Source organism: Eriocheir sinensis, chromosome 35, assembly GCF_024679095.1.
Source record: "Eriocheir sinensis breed Jianghai 21 chromosome 35, ASM2467909v1, whole genome shotgun sequence".
In the NCBI taxonomy this organism is placed as follows: Eukaryota; Metazoa; Arthropoda; class Malacostraca; order Decapoda; family Varunidae; genus Eriocheir; species Eriocheir sinensis.
This window is the reverse complement of record NC_066543.1, coordinates 13,855,074-13,869,773: the sequence shown is the minus strand read 5'-3', so window position 1 is coordinate 13,869,773 and position 14,700 is coordinate 13,855,074. Positions and strand designations below refer to the sequence as shown.

The window sequence follows — 14,700 nt, the reverse complement described above, 5'->3', positions numbered from 1 at the left end:
TTTGTAATGGTCTTTGTTGTGATGGCAGTGGTAGTGATGATGGTGGTAGTGGTGGTGGTGGTGGTGGTGGTGATGTGGCGAAGACATGATACCACTGATCACGATGATTAATTACAGCTCTTTATTGGGTCGGTGTTACATCCTAGCAAATGCGTATAGAGCCTTACCATTAATTAACCCAGAAAGGTCCATGAACTAAGTTAAATTGGAGGCGAATGCTAAGCTGCGTGAGGCCTCGATTCTCCTATCCGTTTCATTGGGCCTTGAGGCTTATGCATGTGGTGGGTAAAAAAATAGTCTGGGACACAAGGCAAGTGAAGTGAGCCCATTGAGTTGCCACAGTTTACATTCCCAAGATTTCCCCAGGGACCTATTTATCGACCAAAATGAAGGAAAATAACCAACTGGGTGAGCCGGGCACCGACTGACCAAGGCCGGGATGAAACCCGGGTCCTCGGATTCGTAACTAGGCTTACTAACAATTGAAAATTACCATGGAGATCCCCATGAACTTAAATGAACTGCAGTAACAAGCACGTCCTAACATCCAAACCACAAACAGTGCCAGCCCTCACGAGCCCCTCTCAGCTCCGTAACATGTCAGTGTTAACCTACACATAAAATGTCATGCGGAGACACTAGACCGGGTTACTGTTGTTGACGTTGCTTCAGTCCGCGACCAGGACATAACTCAAGTAATACGAGCCGCTGTCAAGATGAAGGGGTAAGATTTGGCTGCTTTTCTCCTGCCATCTGTCTGACGGCCCGAGGCTGGGGCGACGCGACGCGCGAGTAACAAATGTGAGGAAGGCAGGTGCGAGGATGCAAGAGAGGAAAGGCTGATGATTAAGATATAAATAAACGGTAACGTTTATCATAAATTAACGAGGGGAGGAAGGTCAGTAATCAAATATACGAACAGGAAATCCTGATGCCCCCAATGAATAAATTTAAGTGCTTTAGGCGGTCACGGCGGACAAGCTAATTGATTAAAATACTAATCCATTATTTTTTTGTGAATTAATGAATTTACAGCACGATAAAGAAGGTTCTTATAACTCGTAAATAAATCTTGTATAATGATGATTCGAAAGTGAGGCAACTGCTCTGCTGGGGCGCAAAGTCGGTGACGATGTTTGGAAGTATATTTACTGTGTCTTCATCAACATTAACGTCTAAACGATGAAAACGAAACTATACGACAACTAGATTTAAAGGGTTCATGTAATTTATATTTCACCACATAATGCAATAAAAATGTAAAACCTGTTTTACGAGTAGTGACGTGGCAAAAGGTGTTCTAAGCAGGTTTCAGATATTAGGATCTATCTACAGTTGCTCCTTCGAAGACCATTCAAGAGTACTCGAGCTCAGATAACTTTGTCGGGATCTTTCTCTGGGTTGGCACCTGTGGAAAAGAAGCGAATTGCCAGGTAGTCCCCGCAGATCTATTTCCGTGAGTCTTACCGCACCCTCCTTCTTCCCCCATCCCTCTTCGCATTCCACGTTACGTCCTCCCGGGAACTGACCACGGGAGTCATACACAGTGCCGGCCTCACAGACGCGCTCCGCAGGGTGCTGGAGACGGAGGTGTGCCCGTGGTCGTGCAGTGAAGCGTGTCGTAAGTTTTCTTGAAAACTTGCCTTTGTTTCGAAGCTACTGCAGGAAGGTTCGAAGATGAAAATGAAGAAACCACTGTCTGTTTGCTTTTTTTTTTTTTGTGCCAGCATATGAGAATCAGATAATTCTCTAACAGTAGTGTCATCAAATTCAACACGACTCTGAGGTTTCATAAACCTATGCCTTCTATTCGTATACTAATGGAACCGTTTGCACCAAAATATACAATAGTGATTTTCATTTGTCACTGAAATCATCACCATAATAAGATCAGTAATAGTGTCAATTAAATTATTCCATGCACATTTTTAAGTACTTAAAAAGTTTTACTTAATCAAATCGTTTGAATAATATTCGCCCTGCTACACTAAGTCCTCAAATAGATACAGTTAAAACAATAAAAACGGGGAACGTTGTATTTGAATATGTTAACAAGTTCCTGCAGATTCACAAAGCTGCTTCTAGGATTTTGTCTTACTTTACTACAGGACATCTTCCCATCGCTCTACCATCGAACTTCGACATCAACTCGACAGCTTTAGGCACCCACCACCACCATGCCTGGTCACGTCAAGAAGAGCACGGGTCCCGACCCCGATCCCTCCGAATACCTGTTCATCTCCATGGAAATGAAAATGAAGGACTCCACCAAGCCTTACGATTCCAAGAAGTCCTGCTGGGTTCCTGACCCCAAGGAAGGGTTCGTTGAGGGTGAGATCCAGGAAACGAAAGGAGATTTGGTATCCGTTTTCGCTCGTGGAGAAACAAAGGATTGGAAGAAGGAACAGGTCCACCAGGTTAACCCACCCAAGTATGAGAAGTGCGAGGACATGTCCAACTTAACCTACCTGAACGACCCCTCCGTCCTGTACAACCTGAAGACTCGCTATGTGGCCAAGCTCATCTACACCTACTCCGGCCTCTTCTGTATCGTGATCAACCCGTACAAGCGCTACCCCATCTACACCAACCGCACTGTCAAGATCTACCAGGGCAAGAGGCGTAATGAGGTGCCGCCTCACCTGTTCGCCATCTCTGACGGCGCCTACATGGACATGTTACAGCGTAAGTTATAAACACAGACAATGAGGGCAGCAAAATGAAATATTGAGCAGATTTGCATTGCGTGGATGCCCTTTTTGCTTTAAATAAAACCAAGGTAGGCATTTATTTAAACAATGTTTTCTTTTCTGACAGTTTCGGAGAATCAGTCCATGTTGATCACGTAAGTATTTATCTATCAATCTTAGATAAGTGAACGGAAAATATATTACTCCATATGTGAAAATATTTATTTCGGTGGAAATGTAATTGATCTAAATTGATGGGATGTGGTGGTCATGTCGATTTATATTAAAGATAAATTTTCTTCCATCAGCGGTGAGTCCGGCGCCGGCAAGACCGAGAACACCAAGAAGGTACTCTCCTACTTCGCCAACGTCGGCGCCACCACCACAAAGAAAAAGCCTGGCGAGAAAGAGAAGCCTGTAAGAAAACAAAATCATTAGTATATGGCGCATGCTAGAACTGGTGCCCTGCTAGAACTGAGAATAGTATGTAAGAAGATAACGAGTGGATATATTTTCATTATTATGCACATACGTAGCTTTAAATTTTACATTAGTTTACCGTGCAGTTTTCACTACCACCAACCATCATTATCGTCATCAGCAGTAGCAGTGCATAAGTTTGCAGTCCATTTACTTATCTAATGTACTTCAGAACCTGGAGGACCAGATCGTGCAGACCAACCCTGTGCTGGAGGCCTTCGGAAACGCCAAGACCACGCGTAACGACAACTCCTCCCGCTTCGTGAGTCATACAAATGGCTATTCTATTATTTTATACAAGTACAGCATACAGCACGTGAATGTATTTTAATTTCTTTACAAACATTTTTTTTTTCTCTGCACACAGGGTAAGTTCATCCGCATTCACTTCCAACCCAATGGCAAGCTGTCTGGTGGTGACATCGAGGTCTACCTGCTGGAGAAGGCTCGTGTCATCTCCCAGCAGCCCCTTGAGCGATCCTACCACATCTTCTATGAGATAATGTCCGACCAGATCAAGGAAATCAAGCGTGAGTATAATAATACTGAATCAAATCTGAAATTCGTTCACTCCTTCACCTATTCTAATGATTAAACAAGTATATACTCTTTTAATTTTATATAACAAAGTAGTAAGCATATTCTAGATAAGACCAAGAGGGTAAGCTGCGTGACACGAATATATATATATATATATATATATATATATATATATATATATATATATATATATATATATATATATATATATATATATATATATATATATAAATGCGCATTTTATTTCATATTTTCCTCTCTTCTCATATTGCAGCAATGTGCCTCTTGAGCAACGACATTCACGACTACCACTACGTGTCTCAGGGCAAGGTCACCGTGCCTTCCATCGACGACAAGGAGGACATGCAGTTCTGTCATGTAAGTTTTATTGCTACTCTCTAATGTTTTTTCGCTAATATTCAGCAGCCTATAATTTACATTTACGGTGATCAAAATACTGAAAAATTACTATAAATATTAAATAAAACAAGTAGAAGCGCCAAGTCTTCCTGATACACCCGTATAGTCAATTTATTTCAAGTGACTGGCATTTCAGGAAGCCTTTGACATTCTGGGCTTCAGCAAAACAGAGGTGGAGAACGTGTACAAGATCACCGCCTCCGTCATGCACATGGGAGAGATGAAGTTCAAGCAGAGGGGTCGTGAGGAGCAGGCCGAACCCGATGGAACTGAGGTAGTTTAACTGTGCCATTTTGTGTGAACGTTTCGGATACAACTCTCTTCTCCTGTCACACTCATTACTTTAAGATAAATATATGATTACCAAGCAAATTAACTTTCCTCCAGGTGGGTGAGATCCTCGGCACCTTGCTGGGAGTGGACTCAGCGGACCTTTACAAAAACATCACCAAGCCCAAGATCAAGGTCGGAAACGAGTTCGTAGCAAAGGGCATGAATGTCAACCAGTGTAATTACTCTATCGGCGCCTTAGCCAAGAGTTTGTTTGATCGTCTCTTCAGGTACCTGGTCATCATCTGTAACAAGACTCTGGCGACTGGTCAGAAACGAGCGACATTTATTGGTGTACTTGATATTGCCGGCTTCGAAATTTTCGAAGTAAGTTGTTACTCCCTTCCATCATTACTTTGTTATCAGAATGCAATTTCAGTAGAACACAAAAGTAACATCTCATGAATAATATAAACACTATAGTAATGAATATAAAATAATGCCAAGTCATCAGCTGGTCGTGACCGTAGCTTCATCAATATATTTTAATTCCTGCAGTACAACGGCTTCGAGCAGATCTGCATCAACTTCTGTAATGAGAAGCTGCAGCAGTTCTTCAACCACCACATGTTCGTGCTGGAGCAGGAGGAATATAAGAGGGAAGAAATCGACTGGGTCTTCGTGGACTTCGGCATGGACTTGCAGGCCTGCATTGAACTATTTGAGAAGGTAACGTTAGTGAAAACTCAAAAGAATATTCATACCTCAATCAATGTGTGTGTGTGTGTGTGTGTGTGTGTGTGTGTGTGTGTGTGTGTGTGTGTGTGTGTGTGTATAATTCACCTCTTGGTCTGCTGCGGGTCTCTCTTGAGACAGCTAGACGTTCCCCTACAGAAGAGCACAGAGCTCATTGTACCGATCTTTGGGTAGGACTGAGACCACTCACACACAACACACCGCGACAACGAGGTCACAACTCCTTGCCTTACGTCGCGTACCTACTCACTGCTAGGTGAACAGGGGCTATACGTGAATGAAGATAAACCCAACTTATCTTCACCCGGCCAGGGAATCGAACCCCGGTCCTTCTGGTTGTGAGGCAGACGCTCTTTCCACTGAGCTACCGGGCCGTGTGTGTGTGTGTGTGTGTGTGTGTGTGTGTGTGTGTGTGTGTGTGTGTGTGTGTGTGTGTGTGTGTGTGTGTTACCGTGGTGCTCTGCCCTCAGCAAACGCCTCAGACCAAAAGGTTACGTTTTCCTCTGACAAGAAGAGGTTACTTTCAAGGGGGATTGGGTTGTGCGGTGTGTGTGATCCCACAGATCGGCTTATGAGCTCCAAAACTCTCTCCAGTACTAGCTGCCGATCAGAAATCCATTACGTGATCAGGCCGTGGCGAATTATAAGTTCACACGTCTCACTTTTGCAGAAAATGGGTCTTTTGTCCATCCTGGAAGAGGAGTCCATGTTCCCCAAAGCCACAGACAAGTCATTCGCTGAAAAACTTAACACGAACCATTTGGGCAAGTCGCCTGTGTTCGTGAAGCCGAAGGCCCCCAAGCCGGGCCAGGAGGAGTCCCATTTCGCCATCGTCCACTACGCCGGCACCGTGAGCTATAACCTGACGGGGTGGCTGGAAAAGAACAAGGATCCGCTAAACGACACTGTGGTGGACCAGCTCAAGAAAGCCAGCAACGACATGATCGTGATCCTCTTTGCCGACCATCCTGGACAGTCTGCTCCTGCTGAGAGTGGCGGCGGGAAGGGTGAGGGAGTGACATTTGTATGTGTTACTAAGCGTCTTGACATCTTTGATATTTGATATTGTTACTTTAGCTTCTTTTATTTTATAGCTTTTACCTCACTACTTGAATATATATATATATATATATATATATATATATATATATATATATATATATATATATATATATATATATATATATATATATATATATATATATATATTTATATTTATATATTGCTTATTTACAGGCAAGAAATCTGGTGGCTTCAAAACTGTCTCCTCCGCATACAGGGTACGTTTTCTTCTCTCTCTCTCTCTCTCTCTCTCTCTCTCTCTCTCTCTCTCTCTCGGACTCTCTCTCTCTCTCTCTCTCTTCTCTCTCTCTCTCTCTCTCTCTCTCTCTCTCTCTCTCTCTCTCTCTCTCTCTCTCTCTCTCTCTCTCTCTCTCTCTCTCTCTCTCTCTCTCTCTCTCTCACACACACACACACACACACACACACACACACACACACACACACCTGACTAAAGGCAAACGTTGTTTTCTTCCACAGGAGCAATTGAACAACCTGATGAAGACTCTGAACGCTACTCACCCTCACTTCATCCGTTGCATTGTGCCCAACGAGACCAAGTCCCCGGGTGAGTCAAGTAGCAACATCTACTTTTTTACTCAAGCAAACACCGTAAACAGATATATTTTTGTTTGATATGTTTACATTATTTTCTACGTTGTTTTGTCATATATTCTTTTTCGTAGGTGTGGTGGATGCAGCCTTGGTGATGCATCAACTGACCTGTAACGGTGTGCTTGAAGGCATCCGTATCTGTCGCAAAGGCTTCCCCAACAGGATGCTCTACCCTGACTTTAAGCATCGGTTAGTAATGCTCCATAGGAATCGTCAACTTTTAATTATTGGGACACAGTTATCTATAATGCATTTTCCTCTACAGTTAAGTTATTAGATAAGTTATCTTTTCTGTAATTGTGTTTTCTCGACAGTTTTTTTTTTTTTTTTGTGTGTGTAGCCAATGAATCATCATTTTCAGGTACAAGATTCTCGCCTCGCAAGAAATGGCTGCCATACCCGATGACAAGCAAGCCGCTAAGGTTTGCTTTGACAAGTCTGGTCTTGATGTTGAACTTTACCGTCTCGGTAAAACCAAGGTAACCAGTATGATTTTTCTATGCCTTCTTGTACCCTTTTCATTAAGTATGAATAAGCATGCTGCTGTATGGATATTTTTCTTTATATGTTGTGTAAAGCTGTGTGCAACGGGGCATATATATTCCAGGTGTTCTTCCGAGCTGGTGTATTGGGCAGCATGGAGGAGCTACGCGACGAGCGACTCGGAAAGATCGTTGCTTGGCTCCAGGCCTGGATGCGAGGATGGATCGGCCGCAAAGAATATAAGCGTCTTCAGGAGCAGCGCGTCTCCCTTGTAGTCGTGCAGCGCAACGTTAGGAAGTTCATGACGCTCAGGACCTGGCCATGGTTCAACTTATGGCAGAAGGTCAAGCCTCTTCTCAATCAGCCTCGTCTGGAGGACGAAATTCGTAAACTGAAAGACAGGTCAGAGAAGGCTTGCGAAGACTTGGAAAATGAACTGAAGCTCAAATCAGAGTTGGAAATTTCAAACGCTGCTCTTTTAGAAGAGAAAAACACCCTGGCCGTAGAGCTCGACTCCAACAAAGGCAGCATGTCTGAGTATCTGGAGCAGCAGGCCAAACTTCAGGCCCAGAAGCACGAGCTGGAGGCTCAACTAACAGTAAGTAATATGTTGTGCATGACTGTGTTATAACTCTCAACTAAATACTTAAAAAAATGCTTCATTTAATTTTCTTTTCGTTCACAGGATCTCTCTGAACGTCTTGCAAGGGAAGAGGAAGCCCGCAAGGAACTCTTCTCTCAGAAAAAGTCCATCGATAATGATTCCATTGTTTTCAAGAGGGATATTGAAGACTTGGAGCTAACTGTAACAAAGGTTGAACAAGACAAAGCAGCTAAAGACCATCAAATTCACTCATTAACAGAAGAAATTGCTCATCAAGAGGAAATCATTGCTAGGCTGAACAAAGAGAAAAAGCAATTACAGGAGGTCGGCCAGAGGCTATCGGAGGACCACCAGTCGATTGAAGACAAGTGTGGACACTTGAACAATGTCAAGGGCAAACTGGAACAGACCCTTGATGAGTTGGAAGATTCCCTGGAACGCGAAAAGAAGCTGCGCAGCGACGTCGAAAAAGCCAAAAGAAAGTTGGAAGGTGATGTAAAATTGACTCAAGAAACTGTCTCCGATCTGGAGCGTCACTATAAGGACATGGAGAGCACCATTCAGCGGAAGGACAAGGAATATTCTATCATGGCTACCAAACTTGAGGAAGAGCAGGGAATGTACTCCAAGATTCAGAGAACTCTAAGGGAACAGCAGTCTCGAATTGAAGAGGTTGAGACTGAAGTAGAGCACGAGAGACAGGCTCGTGCTAAGGCTGAGAAAGGAAAAACTAAACTGCAGCGTGAATTGACTGACCTCAACGACCGTTTGGAGGAGGCTGGAGGAGCAACAGTCGCTCAAATTGAGCTGAACAAGAAACGCGAGGCTGAGCTAGCCAAGCTACGCCGCGATCTGGAGGAGACCAACATCCAGCACGAATCTGCTCTCAACCTTATTCGCAAAAAGCATAACGACGCCGTATCTGAAATGTCAGAACAGGTCGATCATCTGAATAAGATGAAGGCAAGGTAAGCAGAAGGCAGAGCATCACAGTAGTGACCTACCTGCAGGGCCAGCCTAGTACTGAACATTATTGAACGCGTACATAAATACTAATATTTTACCCTCTTGTAACTAACATGAATACATAAATCCTAGTACATTATCCTCGTGTAACCAACATGAAAACTTTCCTATATTTACAGGATCGAAAAGGAGAAAGATACTCTGAGGCGCGATTCTGAAGAGTCCAAGGCAGCTCTCGACGGTCTGACTCGTGACAAGGTGATACACTTTTTACACAATTTTATCCAAAACCACAATCATTAGGTCGCTTATATATTACCGTTTTCACCGTGCACCTAGGAATATTCAATTAAAACTACCCCAGATGCAGGAATGCAATACAAATTACAATGAAAATGTATAGTAACAAGGAAAATCCGATTGACTCTCATATGACCATTCTGTCTAACCAGGCTGTGGCGGAGAAGCACATAAAACAACAACACCAGAACCTGGCAGAGGCCAACGCTAAGCTGGATGAGTCGACAAGGACCCTCAACGACTATGATGCTGCTAAGAAGAAACTTGCTGTGGAGAACGCAGACCTCCTGCGGCAGCTTGAGGAGGCTGATAACCAGATAACCATGCTGGCTAAGGTCAAATTTAACCTTTCCAGCCAACTGGATGAATGCAAGAAGATAACAGAGGAAGAAAGCAAAGTAGGTGTCTTATACCAAGGTACATTTGTATACTGTCAATATGCATGCTGATTCACCGCCCTGCATTTGTCATCAAGATCATAAATATTGTGTGTGTGTGTGTGTGTGTGTGTGTGTGTGTGTGTGTGTGTGTAATATACACAAAACGTGTTTATCACTTCCTATTTTATAACATTCCCATACATAAGAGTAACTGTCTAATCGTTGGTCGTCTTCCCGCAGGAACGCGCCACGCTGCTGGGTAAGTATCGCAACTTGGAGCATGATATCGACGGTCTCCGAGAGCAGCTGGAGGAGGAAAGTGAAGCCAAGGCTGATCTCCAGCGTCTGTATTCCAAAGCGCATAGTGAGGCTCAGATGTGGCGTTCAAAGTATGAGACTGAGGGCGTGGCTCGCGCTGAAGAGCTGGAGGCAGCTCGAATGAAGCTTGCCGCTCGCCTGGAGGAATCCGAGTCTCAGATCGAACAACTTAACCTAAAGAACCTGAATCTTTTGAAGACTAAGGACAAGCTGACCATGGATCTCGAAGAAGTTCAAGTTATTCTGGACCGCGCCGAATCTCAAGCAGCTGCTGCGGAGAAAAGGCAGAAGAACTTTGACAGGGTCATCGCAGAATGGAAGATGAAGGTCGACGATCTGTCAGGAGAACTAGATTCTTCTCAGAAAGAATGCCGCAACTACTCAACGGAACACTTCCGCATGAAAGCCGCTTACGAAGAAAATCTTGAGCATCTCGATTCAGTTCGCCGCGAAAATAAATCTCTCACGGATGAAATTAAGGACTTGATGGACCAGATTGGTGAGGGTGGCCGTTCATACCATGATCTTCAGAAGAATGGTAAGCGCCTTGAAATTGAGAAGGAGGAGCTGCAAGCTGCCCTAGAGGAGGCGGAAGCTGCCTTAGAGCAAGAGGAAAACAAAGTCTTGCGAGGCCAACTGGAACTCAGCCAAGTAAAACAAGAAATCGACCGCCGCATCCAGGAAAAAGAAGAGGAATTCGACAATACCCGGTAAGTTACCATGCACGTATTCCACTGCCGACAAAATAATGTATAATGTCCCCTCTCTACAAATGTTCCCGTATTTAACGTCTGCAGCAATGTATGAAAATAATGTAAAATCGTACAATCAGTAATATTGTTTATGGTCGGTCAATACATTGATAATATCAATTGTTATGCCACTATTTTCAGGAAGTGCCATATCCGTGCCTTGGAGTCCATGCAGGGATCCCTTGAAGCTGAGGCTAAGTCCAAGGCTGAGGCCCTTCGCTTAAAGAAAAAGCTTGAGTCCGACATCAACGAGCTGGAGATCTCTCTTGACCACTCGAGCAAGGCTTACTCTGACCTGCAGCGAAGCTATAAGAAAACTCAGGGTGAATTCAAAGAGCTTCAAATTAAGTTCGCAGAGGAGCAGCATCTGGCCTCGGAGCTGCGGGAACAGTTCAGCGTCTCTGAGCGTCGTGCCAATGGCCTCCACATCGAACTTGAGGAAGCCAGAACTCTTCTTGAGCAATCCGACCGTGCTCGTCGCCAGACTGAATCAGAGCTGGCCGACTCCCGGGAGCTGTTCGGCAATACGAATAATCAATTCAGCGCCCTTACCATTGCCAAGAGGAAGCTCGACGGCGAGTGGCAGACTCTTCATGTAAGTATATACATTTTAATGTAACTGATGATCAAATTCCATACCCTATCCCTATTCCAATATTAGAATAATTTCGTATTTCAAAATGAAAGAATAGGCTTTTAATAAAAGAAACGGTTTTATATTTCATCAACTTATTTTTTTTTAGGCTGATTACGATGAGATGATGAACGAAGCCAAGAACTCCGAGGAGAAGGCCAAGAAGGCCATGGTGGACGCAGCACGTCTAGCCGATGAACTGCGCGCCGAGCAGGAACACGGCCAGGCTCAAGAAAAAATACGTAAGGGTCTTGAGACTAGTGTGAAGGAGCTGCAACTTAAGCTTGAAGACAGCGAGAATTATGTGTCCAAGACGGGCAAGAAGGCAATGAGCAAACTGGAAACCCGCATTCGCGAACTGGAGTGCCAGCTGGATGATGAAGCCCGCCGCCACTCCGACGCCCAGAAGAACCTGAGGAGGTGCGAGAGGCGCATCAAGGAGCTCACCTTCCAGGCCGACGAGGACAAGAAGAACCACGAGAGGATGCAGGACCTCGTCGACAAACTCCAGCAAAAGATCAAGACCTACAAGAGGCAGATCGAGGAGGCCGAAGAGATCGCTGCCCTCAACCTGGCTAAGTTCCGCAAGGCCCAGCAGGAGCTTGAGGAAGTTCATGCTTGTTGAAGTGATAACGAAATAAAATTATATGGTTATTGTGAACTCTAAAACTCGAGGTTTAACGAATTTCTTCATGTATACTGCGATTTAATGAATAAAAATTCAAATGTAGACTGTTAGCTTAGTGAACATGGTTACGGAGCACAAACATCCTTCATGACTTCACTAGCAGGTCACCTGATAATGCAAACACATGGCAGACACAAAATGACGGTACTTGTTGAATACCTTTGCTTCATTACAATAAAAATAACACAGTGTCTGGAGTCACAACTTATTTCACTCACCACCTTTTTTTTAAGAAATCACTGCAAGCTCTGCTGTTATGCATGCAAGTATATGTATCTATGAAATATCGATGTATAAGTAGCAAGTAGGGCTGCTGAAAAGGATTGCTTTATAAGTCACACACACACACACACACTCTCTCTCTCTCTCTCTCTCTCTCTCTCTCTCTCTCTCTCTCTCTCTCTCTCTCTCTCTCTCTCTCTCTCTCTCTCTCTCTCTCTCTCTCTCTCTCTCTCTCTCTCTCTCTCTCTCTCTCTCTCTCTCTCTCTCATATGATTTCAGCCTCCTATTACTGAAGGTTATAAGTTAACGCGGAAGTGTCGCTGGGGATTTCCTTTGGCCCAGGGTATTTAACAGGGCATAGAAAGTGTTCCTCAGAGCGATAAAAAAGGGAAGACACTACAGCTGAACTGCTTCTTCTGCTGATGTTGGCGTTGTTATCATCACAATTATCATCATCATCTTTAGGAGTTACTACATTTATTGCTAGAAAGATCCTTCCCAACGTCCTCTACCTCTCTGATGTTAGTTTAGGTACTCCATCTTGCTCCGGTAGAAGCTCTGATTTCACCTGTGCACCTGATTCTAAGTCAGACCTCACTTTAAGAATTCCTGGGTTACCACTCTGTAGCTTTGGTTGTCAGTTTGCCATCCGTTACAGGCATGATATGACCCTCCCAAAGCCCATTTCTTGTTCGTGTTCGTCATTAATTAAAACACCTTCAGTCTGTGTGTCTTCCCAAATCCCGATCCTATTTCTCTTCATTCCATTTTGAAAGCTGATTAGGTTATGCTCTAGATCTTGTCAAGCACACATTTCTGAGTCGTGCGTACTTATGTTAGGACTGGCAGAATGCACTGTTCATTCGCCTTTCTCTTCAGGGAGTGGCACGTTGTTATTCATGAGACTATTTTCTTTTTAAAGCGCTCCATCCCATTCCTATTATCTTCTAAATCTGTTTTCCGTGACGTGAATGAGGCCAGTTTTTGAGTATCCATTATGAGGTTACTCGAACCAAAACAGTTTTCTGACTACATTAATAAAGAACTTTATTGGATTAAATTGTCTGAAGAATTTGTACTACAAAGCCTTACTCATTGTTCCAGTTAAGGAATAACAATCGCCTCAAAATGTACAAAAATCTACAAAATGCCAAGTGAGACGAGTATATGAGCACCCTTCCCCTGACAGGATGGCAGATAAATTACAGCTACGCTCAAGTCCCTGGCAGTGTTGTACTTAATTTTTTTGTCATATTTTTTTGGTGAAGTGAATTCTTGACTGGTAACGTTGGTGAGACTATATTTATGAAGTAGGGCTCCTCTCTTGGCACTTTATAGGCTTCGTCGTGCCAGCACAAAGATTACAATAATGGAAAGAATGTCTGTTTCGACCGACGCTGAATTAGGCGTGGTGTTCTGAACAGCACCTGTGACGCCAGATGGGCAAGGGGAGTTGATGCACCGACGCCTGCGGCCTTGAAAAAAACATTGTTTCTCTGATTTGTTCTGCAGCAGCTACCGGCTCAGCCATGATGAAACATATAAGTAAGGAAGCATCACGCAACCATGTATGTACTTGATAGAGAAAAGCATCCAGCAAGAATCCATCAATCATGACGATGCAATATCATATTCAGTTCAGCAAAATAACGAGAAAAAAATTGCACGAAAAACACGAGCTCCCTTACATGATCAATTGTTATTCAGAAAAAAATTCCTTGCCACAGTTGTATATTTATTTTTCGCCAACTAAAACAAATCTAGGCAGGAAGGTGGTGACATAGAGCCCCGAGGCTCATGTTTCGATGAATCTGTGTCCAGCACGAGAAGGAGAAGGACGGGAATGAGGTGTCACATTAAAATATATAGCAATTCTTTGATGATGAAAATATGTGTATTGCCTTTCATATTGAACACCTTATAGTAAATAAATATATCAAATTTTATGCAAGAAATATAAAAAATCTTGATTGATATTACACAAAAATCATTGTAATATGCCGCTGAATTCTTCAAACTAATACATTGAAACTAGGCTGCGTGACTTTATGTCGTGATGCCACGGGAGAGTCTGTGGTCGTTGTGTTCGGACGAATATTCAACTCTTTTGAGCTACATTGGAGCCGAACGGAAGCGGCGGAAAGCCAATCACTGGCCTCTCTAAGTTGCATTGTGTCGCTTGCCAGAACGTCTAGGTGCGCAGTGTTACCAGATCATGGTAGCCCTGGTGCCCTAGCTCAATAACTGTGCCACTAAAGGTAAAGGAAGCCACGCTAACATAGGAAAGCTAAAATGTCCAGTTATCACACAATACTAAACAGAATTAGCAGCAATGATTAACTACGAAATTTAAACATTTACTTGAAAAAAATATTACATGGACCACTCACGAAAAACGCAATATTTCTACGGGCAGTTTATAGTTAAAAAAAAAAAAGAAAACCTCTATGTCATCACGCAAATGACTCGTGGATATGATGAATGAAGACGATGCACATCAGGAAGACGGGAACATGCGGTGTT

The 14,700-nt window shown here is 43.5% G+C and overlaps 1 protein-coding gene across 1 annotated transcript; it reads left to right on the top strand.

The window, feature by feature from the left end:
• Positions 1 to 1,464: 1,464 nt before the first annotated feature.
• On the top strand, positions 1,465 to 12,148 carry LOC127007451 (myosin heavy chain, muscle-like). Its single transcript, XM_050878493.1, has 22 exons — positions 1,465 to 1,621; positions 2,109 to 2,685; positions 2,818 to 2,845; positions 2,999 to 3,107; positions 3,343 to 3,432; positions 3,538 to 3,700; positions 3,985 to 4,088; positions 4,267 to 4,404; positions 4,518 to 4,787; positions 4,959 to 5,129; positions 5,827 to 6,163; positions 6,393 to 6,436; positions 6,696 to 6,783; positions 6,902 to 7,019; positions 7,192 to 7,309; positions 7,438 to 7,911; positions 7,999 to 8,885; positions 9,063 to 9,141; positions 9,336 to 9,581; positions 9,804 to 10,591; positions 10,775 to 11,228; positions 11,377 to 12,148. Exons 2-22 carry the CDS (start codon positions 2,178 to 2,180, stop codon positions 11,890 to 11,892), a joined length of 5,730 nt encoding a protein of 1,909 aa, XP_050734450.1. The 5' UTR covers positions 1,465 to 1,621; positions 2,109 to 2,177; the 3' UTR covers positions 11,893 to 12,148.
• The last annotated feature ends 2,552 nt before the right edge of the window (positions 12,149 to 14,700 follow it).

What these genes read in the sequence shown, in the direction of transcription:
- LOC127007451 (XM_050878493.1), top strand. Translation starts at nt 2,178, where the DNA reads ATGCCTGGTCACGTCAAGAAGAGCACGGGTCCCGACCCCGATCCCTCC. An exon ending in CCGAACCCGATGGAACTGAG is followed by an intron (nt 4,405 to 4,517) that starts GTAGTTTAACTG and finishes ACTTTCCTCCAG; the next exon opens with GTGGGTGAGATCCTCGGCAC. An exon ending in TACCCTGACTTTAAGCATCG is followed by an intron (nt 7,020 to 7,191) that starts GTTAGTAATGCT and finishes CATCATTTTCAG; the next exon opens with GTACAAGATTCTCGCCTCGC.